Source organism: Hemiscyllium ocellatum, chromosome 6 (assembly GCF_020745735.1).
Source record: "Hemiscyllium ocellatum isolate sHemOce1 chromosome 6, sHemOce1.pat.X.cur, whole genome shotgun sequence".
In the NCBI taxonomy this organism is placed as follows: Eukaryota; Metazoa; Chordata; class Chondrichthyes; order Orectolobiformes; family Hemiscylliidae; genus Hemiscyllium; species Hemiscyllium ocellatum.
The window spans coordinates 102,950,240-102,967,601 of NC_083406.1; the positions used below are offsets into that span (position 1 = coordinate 102,950,240).

The 17,362-nt window shown below is 41.2% G+C and overlaps 1 protein-coding gene across 1 annotated transcript in view; it reads left to right on the forward strand.

Annotated features, from left to right (window-relative positions):
* Positions 1 to 17,362, forward strand: part of tsga10 (testis specific, 10) — a 109,767-nt gene that overhangs the window by 18,188 nt on the left and 74,217 nt on the right. The window contains exons 3-4 of the mRNA XM_060826991.1: positions 3,855 to 3,987; positions 12,296 to 12,519. Coding sequence (XP_060682974.1) covers positions 3,855 to 3,987; positions 12,296 to 12,519 — 357 coding nt within the window. The remainder of the gene's footprint in view (positions 1 to 3,854; positions 3,988 to 12,295; positions 12,520 to 17,362) is intronic.

A 17,362-nucleotide genomic window follows, 5' to 3' on the forward strand; every position in this document is an offset into this window, starting at 1 on the left:
TCCAAGCAACTCATCATCCTGACTTGGAAATATATCGCCGTTTCTTTACTGTCACTGGGTCAAAATCCTGGAATTCCCTTCTTAATGGCATTGTGGATCAAACCATAGCAGGTGGACTGCAGCGGTTCAAGAAGGCAACTCATCACCACCCTCTCAAGGGCAACATGGGACAGGCATTAAATGCTGGCTGGCCAGCAGTGCCCACATCCCACAAATAGTTTTTTAAAAATCCCCAAAAAGTAGATGTGTTAAGCTTTATTTGCCTTTCATAAAGCCATCCAGTTAATGCTTTTCAAGTGATCTGTTAACATGTTATTTATAATAGACTCCAGCAGTTCCACACCACGGATATCAGGCTAACTGGTTGGTAATCCTCTTTTTCTTTCTTTGAATAATGGAGTTACATTTGCCACCCTCCAATCTGTAGGAACTGCCTCAGTCTCTATAGACTTTGGAAGATGACTATCAAGAACATCCAATACTCTGCGCATTAAGACTCAAAGCCTTTAGATTTTTCTTTTTAGCTTTGGTAGTCATCTTAGCTTTACTTTGCACTAAGGCCTCATTTGTTTTTCTCCCTGTTTCTGTCTTTCACTTCTATTTCTTACCTTTCCGCCTTTGGTTGTATTCTTGATTGTTCCATCTCAGTCTCCGTGCTCAGGTTTATAGCCTCCCTGACAGCTCTATCAAATAGATCCCCAAGGACATTGGCCCTAGTCTGCCCAGATGCAAGCTGCCCTGCTCACACTGGTCTCATCTTGCCCAGAAGTAGTCTGGCTAAGTGTCCCAGGAATCTGAATCCCTCCCTGTTATGCTATTTCTCTGGTCATGTATTCATTATCTTGCTTCGCATGAGTACCTCCTCTATTTCTGTAGGCTTTCATTGTGTAATGACCACACAATAGCACTTGTGTCTGGATCCATTGTGGACAATTCCATTAAGCCCATGTGGAGAATATTAGAAACAAACCAGCCTCTTACTTATATTATTAGTCAGCAGTCACAGCACACACAAATGTCAGTTTGCTACAATCCTTAATCCAGTGAGACACAAATGCATTTGATAAGGAGAACCATGGCCTTCTGACACTTCAGAACTTATTCAGCTGCATACTGCACATGGTATTGATGATTGTAAGTGCAATGGGTTCATGATACCTTGTCCGCGGCCCTCCCTCCACATGACACAAGAAAGGTGGCATTGCATATAAGAGCAGGTTGGGAAATACTTAAAGTTCACTGTGAGAGAAAAGCAGCTCCACACTTTCATTTATGCTGTGATATCTTGGTAAAAGCAAAGTACAATGAATGTTAGAAAACTGAACTAAAAGCAGATAGTACTGGAGAAACTCTCTGGCTGAGAGAAAGTTAATGTTTGAGGCGAATATGACTCCATTATCTTGGAAGATTGACTAGTGCTTCTGCAATTTCTTCCCTTTTCTCTGCATCCTTGGGTGCATCCCAATTGATTTTGATTTACAACATTTAGGATCACCAGCCTTTCTAAACCTCCTCTATATCAATGTTTAGACCATCCAATATCTCAACTACCTCCTCTTTACTTTTATGAGAGGCTGTGAGTTATTGTTGCCAAAGTTTTATTGATTGGAAATATGTATGCTGTAGGGTTTTCAGGGTTTATACGTCCACCATTGCTTTTCCTGTTAATGTAAATTACTAGGACTTGTGGATAGTACAAATTTGACACTTGTGTTTGATGTAAGATTTTGCAGTATAGCACACACTACTAGCAAATTTAAGAAGGACAGACCATTGCAAGAATAATTTAATGTGGAGAAGTCTAAAGTGGTGCATTTTAAGGACAATGACATGGAGAGGCAGTATTATCTCAGTGATATTTTGTGGTGGGTGTACAAGCAGAGAAACAAGCAGAGTACAAGCATATTCAAAAATCTTTCAAGGTGACCAGAAAATTAATCATGCCATTAAGAACATATATGGAATATTTGGCATTGTAAGCACAGACATAGAAAACAGAAACAAGGAAAACATTTGGAAAGTATTAACTAGGCCTCAGCTGGAATATTGTGTGGAACATTGTGTATCATAGAGGGTTTGCAACAAAGGTTCACAAGACTGATTCCTGAGCTGACAGGGTTGTTCTATAGGACAGATTGAAAAGACTAGGACTCTATTCTGTTTTAAAGAATCAGAGATAATCTAATTTTGACCTAGAAAATCCTTAAAGGGTCAAAAGATAGAGGAAGAAACTATGGTATCTTTAGTGGGCAGCACGGTGGCTCAGTGGTTAGCACTGCTGCCTCACAGCACCAGAGTCCTATGTTCGATTCCAGCCTCAGGTGACTGTCTGTGTTGAGTTTGCACGTTCTTCCCATATGCGTGGGTTTCCTCCGGGTGCTCCAGTTTCCTCCCATAGATGTGCAGGCCAGGTGAATTGGTCATGCCAAATTGCCCATAGAGTTCAGTGCATTAGTCAGAGGGAAATGGGTCTGGGTGGGTTACTCTTCGAGGGGCGATGTGGACTGGTTGGGCCGAATGGCCTATTTCCACACTGTAGGGAATGTAATCTAATCTAATAACCAGAAACACAGTCTCAGAATAAAGGGTAGACCATTTAGGACAGAAATATGGAGGAATTTCTTTGTTTGAAGAGTGATGAACCTTTGGAAGCTCTACCTAAGCTCCCTAGTTCTAGCTTCACCCATCAGTGGAAACAATCTCCCTGCTTGTATCTGATCTATTCCCTTCATAATTTTATTTGTATCTATAAGATCCCCTCTCATTTAGGACTGAGTTGAGGAGAAACTTCTTTCCCCAGAGGGTTGTGAATCTGTGGAGTACTCTGCCCAGTTGAGGCTACTTCATTGAATGTTTTTAAGGCAAAGGTAGATACGTTTTTGAACAGTAAAGGAATTAAGAGTTATGGTGAACAGGCAGGTATTTGGAGCTGAGTACATGAAAAGATCAGCCGTGTTAATATTGAATGGTGGAACAGGCTTGAAAGGCCAGATGGCCTACTCCTGCTCCTACTTCTTACATTCTTATGCCTGCAGCACATGAATTGCAATGGTTAAAGAAGTTCATTTTATATTTTATTTCATATCTGATCACTCCAAATAACCCATTTGGAGGTCTGCAACAATTTCATTTTATATGGATATTCATGCCTTAAAAGGTAATGAAAGGTGACATAATTATGTTACCTCATAATGCAGGTACATGCATCATAAGTAATTGTGTATATATTACATGGTATATAACTTTTGGTATGCGTAACCTGCATTACGATGCAGGCATCACTTACTTGAAATACATGGAACAAATATGATCGTTTTACAGCCAATTTTAGATGGTACTGTATTGTTGAAGTATAATAATTAAATATCTTTATAATAGATTGAAATTGAAAAGCAAGAAAGGGACATTGTTTTGTTGGAGCAAGCCATCGTAAAACTCAGATCCGTAAGTGGTACTATGCAATTTTGAAGACTCAAAATTGAAACTGATTTAGTTTGATTATAGTATTAATAATAATGGTCAGTATTCCAGAGTAAATGATTAAATCTAACTAAGCTTGCCTAGGGTTTTAACAAGCTAGATTTCTACTGGTTTGACTAGGTTTCTTGAAGAACACAAGTTCTTTCTCAAGAAATCTGTACTATACCAGATACAAAGATCAGAGCCAAGCTTTGGTTTTACTGAATCTGACTTTGCAAGTTTGTTCTATCCAATTTACCTTGGAATTGGGCAAGAGTTCAGACTGACAGAAAATTCAAATGCTTTTTCCTAACAATTAACCATTTTTAAAACATTTGGCTCATATATTTTATTAATCATTGTGTTTTTACAAGTTATTTCTTCCCCTTCTCTAGGATACTGCAAAATCCAAGCAGCAACTTGAGGAAATTAAAGCAGAATTACAGGCAAAGGCTGAAGGCAGCAATGAGGCATTAATTCACTTTGAGAGGTGCCAACAAAACAAAGCTCCAAAGCTCCTTGATACAGGTTGGTTGTTATTTGGAAATACCGTTTGATTTTTTTAAAAATCACAACTTCTAGATAGCAAAATTGTTTAGGTACTGAAGTTTTAAATCGCGATGAAAGTACATTTTGAGGTTGTAGATAGCTTGGTCAATGATTACATTTTCTGATGTAGTGTGGAGGAGGTGTTTAGGCCAAGAACTTTTGTGGCCTAATGCTTGTTCTGTGCTAAGTTAGCTACTTTGCAGCCAATATGATGTTGGTGGCCCACAATGCTAGAGAAAGTAAATTTTAGCCCAAAGTTGATATTCCTAATTGAAATCCAATGACTCATGCTGTAAAGGCAATGCACATTGTCATCAAATGACAGCATAATCAGGCTTGACTTTTGAGTTTTTGTAGTCAGGTAGCTTGCCTTACATACTGTCCAAAAAAAATGGGCTGAAAATGTGTTGCTGGTAAAGCGCAGCAGGTCAGGCAGCATAAGCCCTTCATCAGGAAAAAAAATGGGCAAAGACTGCTTGGTACCTTTCATTCCATGCTAAAAGATCTGTGTTTTCAAGAGAATTGGGAACATAAACTTACAAATAACAAATTATTATGCCATACAAAATATGATTTTGATCAGGAAATAGGATCAATATGTCAGGAAAGTTTCAATTTATTCCGCTCATAAAATATTTGCGATAGTACAATACAAACTTGTTTTATTAATCTATTCTAGGGTAAATACTTGTTATGATATCCTGAAAGAAACAATGCCATCTTATTTTTGATGGATATTTAAGCTTTATTAGTCTGAGAGGCTTTTTTATCTTTTAATTTAAAGTGGAAAAGAGGAAATTAAAAGAGGAAAATTATTAAATTATTAATACACATAATAACTATATAATATCACACACTTACTGCACTTGTGAAAACTATGCAATTAGTGATCGTAAGGAAAGTATACTTCTTGGTAGTAAGTAATTCGACCTGGTTCATTACTATCAGATTGCTTACAAACTCCCTTGATATTTAGACCCATTTGCAAGATTGATAATTTGTGTGAGCAAGTAATATTTAGAAAAGTAACATAGTAAAGAATATTAATTTAGAGTTATTAATTATTAATTTAAAATTAGAGATATACTAAAGCCTACAGTAAAATGACTACTATCTCTTTTTAGTGGAGACACTTCCAAATGTGTGTTTATGAAAGTTGCCTTTTTATTTCAGTTTTTCAGTATTTGTATTTTTAGAGAGGGTAGTGCAATAATTTCATTGATTAAGTATTTATTTATTCATAGAATATAGAACATAGAACAGTGCAACAAAATACAGGCCTTCCTGCCCTCAATGTTGTGCCAACCTTTTATCCTACTCTAAGATCAAACTAAGCTACATGCCATTCATTTGCTATTATCCATATGCTGATCCATTAAATATCCCTAATATATCAGACACTACTACTAATGCTGGCAATGCATACCACGCACCTACCACTCTGTAAAGAACCTACCTTTGACATCTCCCCTAAACCTTCCTCCAATTACCTTAAAGTTATGCTCCCTTGTGATAGCCACTTCCATCCTGGGAAAAAGTCTCTAACTGCTCTATCTATGCCTCTCATCATCTTGTACACCTCTATCAAGTCACCTCCCATACTTCTTTGTTCCAATGAGAAAAGCCCTAGCTCCCTCAACCTTTCTACATAAGACATGCCCTTCAGTCCAGGCAGCATCCTGGTAAACCTCCTCTGCACCTTCTCTAAAGCTACCACATCCTTCCTATAATGAAGTGACCAGATCCGAACAAATTATTCCAATTGTGGTCTAGCCAGGGCTTTATAGAGTTGCAGCATAACCTTGTAGCTCTTAAACTCAATCCCATATGCCTTCTTAACAACCCTATCAACTTGGGTGGCAACTTTGAGGGATCTATGGACCTGGACCCCAAGAGCCCTCAGTTCCTCCACACTGCCAAGAATCCTGCCTTTAACTCTATATTCTGCATTCAAATTCGAACTTCCAACATGAATCACTTCACACTTTTCAGGGTGAACTCCATTTGCCTCTTCTCAACCCAGCTCTGCATCCTGTCAATGTCCCATTGCAACTTGCAACAGCCCTCCACACTATTCACAACTTCACCAACCTTTGTGACATCATAAAACTTATTAACCTACTCTTTCACTTGCTCATCAAAATCATTTATAAAACTCACAAAGAGCCAAGGTCCCAGGACAGATCTCTACAGAACATCACTGGTCACTGAGCTCCCAGGCTGAATATTTTCCATCTACTACCACCCTCTGTCTTCTATAGGCCAGCCAATTCTATATCCAGACAGCCAAATGTCCCTGTGTCCAATGCTTCCTTACTTTCTGAATGAGCCTACCATGGGGAACCTTATCAAATGCCTTGCTGAAATACATATACACCACATCCATTCTCTACCTTCATCAATGTGTTTTGTCACATCCTTAAAGAATTCAGTAAGGCTTGTGAGGCATGTCCTGCCCCTTACAAAGCCATGCTGACTATCTCTAATCAAGCTATGCTTTTCCAAATATTCATGAATCCTTTCTCACAGAATCCTGTCCAATAATTTGCCCACCACTGACATTAGACTCACTGGTCTGTAGAGTCATAGAACCAGAGAGATGTACAACATGGAAACAGACCCTTCAGTCCAATTCATCGATGCCAATCAGATGCCCCAAGCCAATCTAGTTCCACCTGCCAGCATCTGGCCCATTCCCCTCCAAACCCTTCCTATTCATATACCCATCCAGATGTTTTTTAAATGTTGCAATTTTACTAGCCACCACTTCCTCTGGCAGCTCATTCTATCGATGTACCACCCTCTGTGTGAAAAAGTTGCCTCTTAGATCTCTTTTATACCTTTCCCCTCTTGCCCAAAACCTATGCCCTCTAGTTCTGGACTCCCCCATCCCAGAGAAAAAAACTTTGTCTATTTATCCTATCAAAGCCCCTCATGGTTTTATAAACCTCTATAAGGTCATCCCTAGGCCTCCGACACTCCAGGGAACACAGCCCCAGCCTATTCAACCTCTCCCGATAGCACAAATCTTCCAACCCTGGCAGCATTCTTGTAAATCTTTTCTGAACCCTTTCAAGTATCACAACATCCTTACGATAGGAAGGAGACCAGAATTGCACGCAATATTCCAAAAGTGGCCTAACCAATGTTCTGTACAGCCGCAACATGACCTCCCAATTCCTGTACTCAATACTCGGACCAATAAAGGAAAGTGTACCAAAACGCCTTCTTCACTATCCTATCTACTTGCGACTCCACTTTCAGGGAGCTATGAACCTGCAATTCAAGGTATCTTTGTTCAGCAACACTCCCATTAAATGTATAAGTCCTACTCTGATTTGTTTTTTGAAAATGCAGCACCTCGTATTGATCTAAATTAATCTCCATCTGCCACTCCTCAGCCCATTGGCCTACCTGATCAAGATCCCATTGTAATGTGACGTAACCTTCTTCACTGTCCACTACACCTCCAATTTTGGTGTCATCTGCAAACTTATTAACTGTACCTCTTATGCTCACATCCAAATAATTTATGTAAATAATGAAAAGTAGTGGACCAAGCACCGATCCTTGTGGCACTCCACTGGTCACAGGCCTCCAGTCTGAAAAAAACAGCCCTCCACCACGATCCTCTGTCTTCTACCTTTGAGCCAGTTCTGTATCCAAATGGCTAGTTCTCCCTGTATTCCATGAGATCTAACCTTGCTCATCATTCTCCCATGGGGAACCTTGTCTAATGCCTTACTGCAGTCCATAGAGATCACGTCCACTACTCTGCCCTCATCAATCCTCTTTGTTACTTCATCAAACAACTCAATCAAGTTTGTGAGACATGATTTCACATGCGCAAAGCCATGTTGACTATCCCTAATCAGTCCTTGTCTTTCCATATACATGTACATCCTGTCCCTCAGGATTCCCTCCAACAACTTGCCCACCACCAACGTCAGGCTCACCGGTCTATAGTGTCCTGGCTTGTCCTTACCACCCTTCTTAAACAGTGGCACCATGTTTGCCAACCTCCGATTTTCCGGCACCTCACCTGTGACTATCGATGATACAAATATCTCAGTAAGGGGCCCAACAATCACTTCCCTAGCTTCACACAGAGGTCTAGGGTACACCTGATCAGGTCCTGGGGATTTACCCACTTTTATGTGTTTCAGGACATTCAGCACTTCCTCCTCTGTAATATAGACATTTTTCAAGCTGTCACCATCTATTTCCCTTCATTATATGTCTTCCATGTCCTTTTCCACAGTAGACACTGATGCACAATACTTGTTTAATATCCCCCCAATTCCCAGGGTTATCCCTATTCCTTTTCTTAAACAAGGGAATGACATTTGCTACCCTCCAATCATCTGGCACTACTACAGTGGACAGTAGGACACAAAGATCATTGCCAAAGCCACAATCTCTTCTCTTACTTCCCTAATAACCTTGGGTATATCCTGTCTGGCCCAGGGGACTTATCTATCCTCATATTTTTCAAAATTTCCAGCACATCCTCCTTCTTAACATCAATCTGTTTGAGCATATCAACCTGTTTCTCAGTGTCCTCAAAAATGACAAGGCCCCTCTCACTAGTGAATACTGAGGCTAAGTATTCAGTAAGGACCTCACTTACCTCCAATGACTTCAGGCATAAGTTCCCTCCACTATCCCTGATAGCCCTACCCTCACTCTGGCTATTGTCTTGTTTCTCACATAAGTATAGAGCGCCTGGGGATTTTCCTTAATCCTACCTGCCAAGGCTTTTTCATGCCCCCTTCTAGCTCTCCTAAGTCTATTCTTCAGTTCCTTCCTGGCTACCATGTAACCCTCTAGAACCCTGTGTGATCCTCGCTTCCTCGACCTTAAGTAAGCTTCCTTTGTCCTCTTGACTAGATGCTCAACATCTCTTGTCATCCAAGGTTCCTTCACTCTACCATCCCCTCCTTGCCTCAATGGGACAAACCTATTCAGCACTTGCAGCAAGTGTTCCCTAAACAACCTTCACATTTCTGTGCAACAGAATATCTGTTTCCAATTTATGCTGCACAGTTCCTGCCTCAGAGCGTTGTAATTCCCCCTTCCCCAATTAAATACTTTCCCAAACTGTCTGCTCCTATCCCTCTGCATGAGTCAGAGAGTTGTGATCACTATCACCGAAAAGTTCTCCCACTGAGATTCTGACACCTGACCTGATTTGTTGCCAAGCACCAAAACCCATATGGCCTCCCCTCTTGTCGGCCTTTCTATATAATCAGTCAGGAATCCTTCCTGGGCACACCTGACATAATCTGCTCCATCTAAACTATTTTCAATAAGGAGGCTCCAATCAATATTAGGGAAGTTAAAGTCACCGAGGACAACAACCCTGTATCTTCTGTACCTTTTCAAAATCTGCCTCTCACACTGCTCCTCTGTGTCTGTGTTGCTTTTGGGGGGTCTGTAGAAAACTTCCAATGGAGAGACTGCTCCTTTCCTGTTTCTGACTTCTACCCATACTGATCCAGTAGACAAACCTTCCTCGGCGACTTCCCTTTCTGCAGCTGTGCTACTATCCCTGATTAGCAATGTCACTCCCCCACCTTTTTTACCACCCTCCCTATTCCTTTAGAAAAATCTAAATCCCGGAACATCCAACGATTATTCCTGCCCCTGTGATATCCAAGTCTCCGTAATGGCTCCAAGTACTGATCCATGCTCTAAGCTCATCATCCTTATTTCTGACATTTCTTGTGTTAAAATAGACACACTTTAATCCATCACATTGACTGCAACTTTTCTGTATCATCTGTCTATCCTTCCTCACAAACTCTCTGCACGCTCTATCTGCCTGTTCCATAGCTCTTGTTCCCATTCCCCTGCCAAACTAGTTTAAACTTTCCCAAAGAACTCTAGCAGCGTCTGGCCCAGGATATCGTGCCCCTCTAGTTCAACCCGTCCTCCTTGTACAGGTCCCGCCTTCCCCAGAAGGTATCCCAGTGATCCACATATTTGAAGCTCTCCCTCCTAAACCAGCTCTGCAGCCATGTGATCAGCTGCACTAGCTCACTGTTCCTGGCCTCACTAGCCCGTGGCACTGGTAGCATTCATGAGATTACTGCTATGCTTGTCCTGACTTTTAGTTTCCAACCTAACTCCCTATATTCACTTTTCAGGTCCTTATACTTTTTCCAAGCTATGTCATTGGTACCTAAGTGTACCACAATTTCTGGCTGCTCACCCTGTCCCTTAAGAATCCTGTACACTTGATTCGAGACATCCCTCACCCTGGCACCTAGGAGGCAATATACTATCTGGGATCTCATTTGCAATCACAGAATTTCCTGTCTGTTCCTCTAACCATTGAATCTCCTGTTACTATCACTCTCTAATCTCCCCCCATCTCTTCTGAGCCACAGAGCAAGGCTTAGAGCCAAAGACCTGGCCGCTGTGGCTTTGTCCTGTAGGTCATCCCCCAGCAGTATCCAAAGCGGCATACTTATTATTGAGGGAAATGGCCACAAGGAGTACCTGCACTATCTGCCTATTCCCTTTCCCTCTCCTGATGGTCACCCAGCTACCTTAATCATGTAACTTAGGTCTGACTACCTCTCTGTAACTCCTCTCAATAACCACCTCTGTCTCCCGAATGATCCACAGTTTATCCAGCTCCAGCTCCAGTTCCAGTTCCAATTCCTTAACGTCGTCTGTGAGGAACTGGAGTTGGGTGCACTTCTTGCAGGTGAAGTCAGCAGGGACTCTATTAGTGGCCCTTACCTCCTACATCCTGCAAGAGGAACTTGGAACTGCCCTAGCTTCCATCCCCTTTGCTCTAAATTGCCAAAAGCGATTAAGAAAAGACTTACCTTACCAACTCTCTTTTTGGTTAGAGGAGAAGGATGGGTGTACTGTTTCAGGTTCGTCCACTGACCAAATATATCAGTTGACTTACCCAGCATTCCCTGTGTCTGCTTTGCCTCAGTTCAGCCTTCGCTCCACTGATCTACGAGGTAAGTATTTTATATTCAAATTTACCTTCCCAGCCGTTCCCTTGCTCATGCCGTCACGACTCCCACTGCTGAAATTCATTGGCCCAAATCTTGAATCCAGAGCAGAAAAATCTGAATTTAAAAACCTGTCTTGTGCATTGGAACTCTGCAGATTTATTGACATGTACATGTGCGCTGAAATGCCCAGGATGTTTAAATTTCCAATGGCCTGATTTGCACTTTCCTGGACCCTTCAAACAACTCCAACTGATTACTTTAGATTACTTACTTACAGTGTGGAAACAGGCTCTTCGGCCCAACAAGTCCACACTGACCCGCTGAGGTGCAACCCACCCAGACCCATTCCCGTACATTTACCCCTGCACCTAACACTACGGGCAATTTAGCATGGCCAATTCACCTAACCTGCACATTTTTGGACTGTGGGAGGAAACCCACGCAGACACGGGGAGAATGTGCAAACTCCACACAGTCAGTCGCCTGAAGCAGGAATTGAACCTGGTTCCCTGGTGCTGTGAGGCAGCAGTGCTAACCACTGTGCCACCGTGTTGACCACCACTGAGCTCAATGCCAGAGACATGGATGAGATACATAGGACACAGCTGGATACATAGCCAGGAAATGTTATAGCTGGTTAATACTTGCTCTATCTCAGGGATTAACCAGCATAACTTGAACTGAGAACTACAATGGCCTGCTGACCCTTCGTTCCCCAATCCTCCAGGTTGGATTACCCTCCTAACCTGTTCCAACTACCACCACTCACATGCAATGTGCTCACTGCAGCATTGCTGCTGATGTGAAGGTCTGTCCTGTTGTTTTTGTGGTTATGGTTCCAGATATTATGTGAAAACAATTAATCCCACATGACACAACAGATAAAACTGTTATTTTCAAATGGAAAAATTGAGAAGGGGTCTGTTATCAATTTGATCTCTGGGATTGAGATTTGAGCCCCAATTTGAGAAAGAGTGAAGGTCTGTTCATGATAGCCTCAAAGTCTATGTGAAATAATCTTGGCTAATCACTGCCCATTTCCTTAGGCATAAGGCTGCTGAAAGATGTACCAGCATAATAGCAACATTGAGACAAAAACAAAGTAATGACTTAAGTGGAAGTTAGCTTATTGTGTCTGGTAGAGTGTTTTGCTGCTCACCTATGCATGTGCAATGCCAAAATTGGTTGTTGAAAGCCAAAATTAATAAAAGTTACTAATACTTTATTTAGAAGATTGCAATAAAAAGAGTTAATTTGACAAGCTTTTACCACTTTTTCATTCAACTTTTCTGTTTGTTTCATTTTAGATTTTGAATTGGTTCCAGAATCAGAAAACAAAGGAACTCATCTGCACTCATATGAGCAAAATAAATCTCCTTTTCTTTTAGATACATTTGTGAAGAATATAGCACAAGAAAGAGATTTCTATAAATCTGAGGTAGAATACTTATTAAAGATGTTAAGAAACAAACCTTCAGGCCAATGCAATTCATCCAGAGGACGTAGTCCACTGCGCTCATCTCCTGTGAAGGTACTTTGCTTGAAACCTAGATTACTTAGAGTCTTAAGAGATGTACAGCACAGAAACAGACCCTTTGGTCCATGCTGACCAGATATCCCAATCCAATCTAGTCCCATTTGCTAGCACTTGGCTGATATCCCTCTAAACCCTTCCTATTCATATACCCATCCAGATGCCTTTTAAATATTGCAATTGTACCAGCCTCCACCATTTCCTCAGGCAGCTCATTTCTTACATGCACCACCCTCTGTGTGAAAAAAATTGCCCCTTAGGTCCCTTTTATGTCTTTCCCTTCTCACCCTAAATCTATGGCCTCTAGTTCTTGCCTATTTATCCTATCCATGTCCCTCATGACTTTATTAATCTCTTTAAGATCACCCCTCAGTCTCCAAGCTTCAGAGAAAACAGCCCCAGCCTATTCAACCTCTCCCAATAGCTCAAATCCTCCAACCCTGGCAACATCCTTGTAAATCTTTTCTGAACCCTTTCAAGTTTCACAACATCCTCAATTCTCTGACCAATAAAGGAAAGCATACCAAAAGCCTTCTTCACTCTCCAATATTCCTGTGACTCTACTTTCAAGGAGCTATGAACATGCACTCCAAGGTCTTTTTGTTCAGCAACACTCCCTAGGACCTTCCCATTTAGTGTATACGTCCTGCTCTCATTTGCTTTTCCAAAATGCAATACCTTGCATTTATCTAAATTAAACTCTATTTGCCACTCCTCAGCCCATTGGCCCATCTGATCAAGGTCCCATTGCAATCTGACATAACGTTCTTCACTGTCCACTACACCTCCAATTTTGGTGTCATTTGCAAACTTACTACTGTATCTCTTCTGTGGGTATATGTGTTTCAGCCAAAATTGAGAGTTCAAACAATAGTGTTGAAAGTTACAGTCATTTCCTTGTTGCTATCAGTTCTGTGCTAGTTACTGATTCATGAAGAGGTGAAATTTCAAAGGGTAGAACACCCCAGGATAAAACTGAATAGTTTCATAGATGTCTGCAGCATTGAAAAATACACCTTCAGCTCAGCAATTCTGCACTAGGTAAAAAATCAACCCTTGGCCCAGAGTTTATATGCCTTGGGTCCATGGAGTTTCTATCTCGACCACGCTTACATAAAGTGATTTCCATATTCCCATCACACTCTGGGTGAAAAAACTTTTCCTCACATCTCTTGAAACCTCCTGCCCCTTGCCTTAAATCCATGCTCTCAGTCATGGATCTTTTTCTTCCTGTCTGTGCCTCTCTTAACTTTACGCATCTCCATCATGTTCCTCTCAGTCTCCTTTGCTCCAATGAAAACAACAGTCTGTCCAACCTCCCTTCATAGTTAAAACTTTCCAGCCCAGACAACATCCTTTTAAATCTCACTGCATCCTCTCTTTCTTTAATGTGGCTTTCAGAACTGCACACAATACTTTAGCTTTAGCCTAACAAGCTTTTTATATAGTTCCAACATAACCTCCCTGCTCTTAAACTCTGTTTCAGCTAATAAAAGCAAGTATACTATATGCCTTCTTAATTACTTTATTTACCTGTCCTGCGACTGTAAGGGACCGATGAACTTGCACACTCAGATCTTTCTGATCCTTAGTACTTCCCAGGGTCCATTCGTCATATATTACTTTGCCTTGTTTGTCCTCCCCTTGTGCATCTCCTCTCACCTATCTGGATTGAATCCCATTTGCCAATGAACAGCCGATCAGCCAGTCTTTATCCTTCTGTAACCTAAAGCTCTCCTCTTCACTATTTACTATTCCCACCAATTTTCATATCATCTGCAAACTTACTGATCAACTCTCCATACTCAAGTGTCAAGTCTTTTCTTAAATCTGAAAGCTAACAGGTAATTGTGATGATGGGAGAATTCAGTTACTGTGCAACATGTTTGCATGAACAATTTGGGATTTAGAAATTTGTAGTGTGAAAGTTGGTAATATGTATGATTTTTGTTTATAATATTTGTTGATCTCTGTCATGCAGGTTGGAGAATGTAGTCTCTCACCTACCTCTGCTATCATAGCATTCTCTTTCATTCTTGCTTTCCTTTATCCCGTACATCCATTCAATGTGTTCTCTCTTACATCTCACCTCTTAAATCTTGATGACAAAAAATTTGACAACAAATGAGTGACTTTTACACAATTTGCACATCAAAGTGACTTTAACGTAAGCAGACATTCCAAGGCATTTGATGCAAGTGCAATCAGACAATAAAAGGGGAGAGGGGAACTGAAAGTTTTGTCAAAGCAGTTGTAATGAAAATCTTACAGAAGGTGTTTGTGCTGAAGAGATATAAGGATGAATTTCAGTATTTAAAGCCCAAATGATTGAAAGCATGGCTGTTGATTGTAGGATATGGGGATTAGGGGATATACATGTGTCCAAAACTGGAAAGTCCAGAGATCTTAGATATTATTAGAACTGGAAGAAGTTATAGAAATAGGAATAGATGAGGGAGTGGAGGGATTTCAGTATGATGGTGAGAAGTTCAAAATTGAGGTGTTGGTAGTCAACAAGTGCAGAAGAAAAGGGGAAAAGTAAGAGAGGCATACTCTTCTAGCTCTGCTACCAGGACTGGTATATCGCTGATAAAATTCCATGCCACTTATGTATTGTCCGTCATAATGATAGCTTTTTGACAGTAATTTTGAAAGTTAAGTTTACCTCTCAGAACTTTATTTCCTATGGTATTATATTCATAGGTCATGATTCAGTTCATATATACTTGCTGATGAAAGTAGTTCTCATGTTTGGAACAAGGCAAAACAGCTGAAGGCATTCCACTCAACAGCATGCTTGACGTGCTTGACCTTCAATTGTCTAGGCTATAGATTCTGAAATTTCATCCATTTCTACCTGATGAAATGTCCTGATGTGTGCATAATGAAAAGCTTCAACAAAACATGTCTCTTTTCACCACATGCAAGTTATTTCACAGAATTTTTAATATACAGAAGGGGGCAGTTTGGCCCACTTGAAGGAATCTTATTATATCTTGGCTGTGTGAGTCATATCAAGTTTAGAGGACAGTTCTCACCACAAGGCAAAGTGGGATTTCACTCTCTGTGTTGCTAAATTTAATTGTCATTTGAGCACCTGTAAGACTTGCATACTATTTCCGCCCCATGGTACCACATTTTGTACCCAGGGCAACTCACTACTCATTGAGATCTTGGATGTGACTTCTGCACCTGGACAAATACTGTCAGTTTGGAGCTGCCCTGCATGGTTCCTGAAATTTGCCAGGAATGGTTCTGGAGATCCTGCTGGACACGGTGGTGAACTAGTGGTATTTCCTGTTCCCTCAGGACCAGTATTGGAGGCAAAAACACTAGACCATGACAGCCTAGTGTGAGGTTGCCACCCATTTAGAAACAGTTGTCTGGAGGAAATGAATGGAGGAATGCCCAGCACTGTAGGAAATGTGTCAATGTCCTTCTCCACTCTACCAACCAGTTTTCTCTGATATCTCACACTCAATCTTTGCTACTGCACCCATTTTCCACCAATGCTCACTCTCTATAACTCTCAATAATGAATGCAACATCATCCCATTCTTCCTCGCCCTCTTCAAATACAACATCACTTATTCCGCACACCCTTTGCACTACCTACACACTCACTTGGAAAATGTCCCCACCTGTGTCAACCATATGTAATTGTTGTGCTACCTACTTTTATTTTCTGTAATACCTGCTAGTCTCCCATTCAGGAGCAAAATAGTCCACAATAGGACACAAAGTATCAAAATAGATGCTGTGCTGCCACTGCTTGAGTAGAGGATTATGAATCTGACTGCCCCAAGCTGAACCAGGACTTGTTTCAGAGGCTGCACTTGATTAACCATGCCAGGAACCCCTGAGTGAATGCCATCCCTTCCACTGGACTGAGGACTGCTGAAAAATGTAGGAAGCTCCCTCGTTTTATGTCTGTGCTATATGACATGGCAAAACATAGTAATATGAATCAGGGTGAGTGAGTGCTATGACAGTGAGTGAAGCAATCCAGTCCAGGAGCTGGATGCGTGTCTCTGAGGGCCAAGTGCTCCAGTTGCAGCTTTACAATGTAAGTTGTTGGTGCAGCCTATTGTGAAGTGCAGAAACATCCCATTAGTAATTGGAGATGTACCATGAGGGTTCATGGAGGCTGGCACACTGTCAGATGCCCATGTCCATGGATGTGAAGTGCATGTGATTAGTGTACATGAGTATGTCAAAGATGTTGGTGCCCAGTATTCAACATGGAGGTCTTTTGGACCAAGTGGCGTGTTGAATCTATCAATAACCTGTTCTGGTTTTCATGTTGAGTTTCCAACAGATAGTTTGTATAGAGAGCTTCATAATTTCTCAACCCATGGCACTTTGAACTGTTAACAAGTCATTTAACAAACAATAAAAAAAGTCTGTTGGAAACTCACTGCACCATTTGAACAAAGCATGGAAGTTGTGATGAGATGTTTTCGACATCGAGTCAACCATCTCGCCCAATTCTACCACTCATCTCACTATTGCCCACCTTGTTTACAGCCTTGTAAGGTGTCACGCATGGTGTCTTTAGCAGCTCTCTGAGCATTTTGATTGATGCTACACTCCTGCCTTATATCTGTAACTCCTTTCTATTTAAATAATTATCCAATGCCCGCTTGAATGCCTCAACTGAACCTGCCACCACCATGTTTCCAGACATCACAAACCCAGACCATTCACTGTTTGATAGCAATTTTTCCTACCTCATATTTGCTTTTTTTTGCCTAACTGTGTGCCTCTGGTTCATGATGCTTGAAAGAACTGAAATGGTTTCTCCACTCTTCTCTGTCCAAACAGAGAAACATGGAAAATA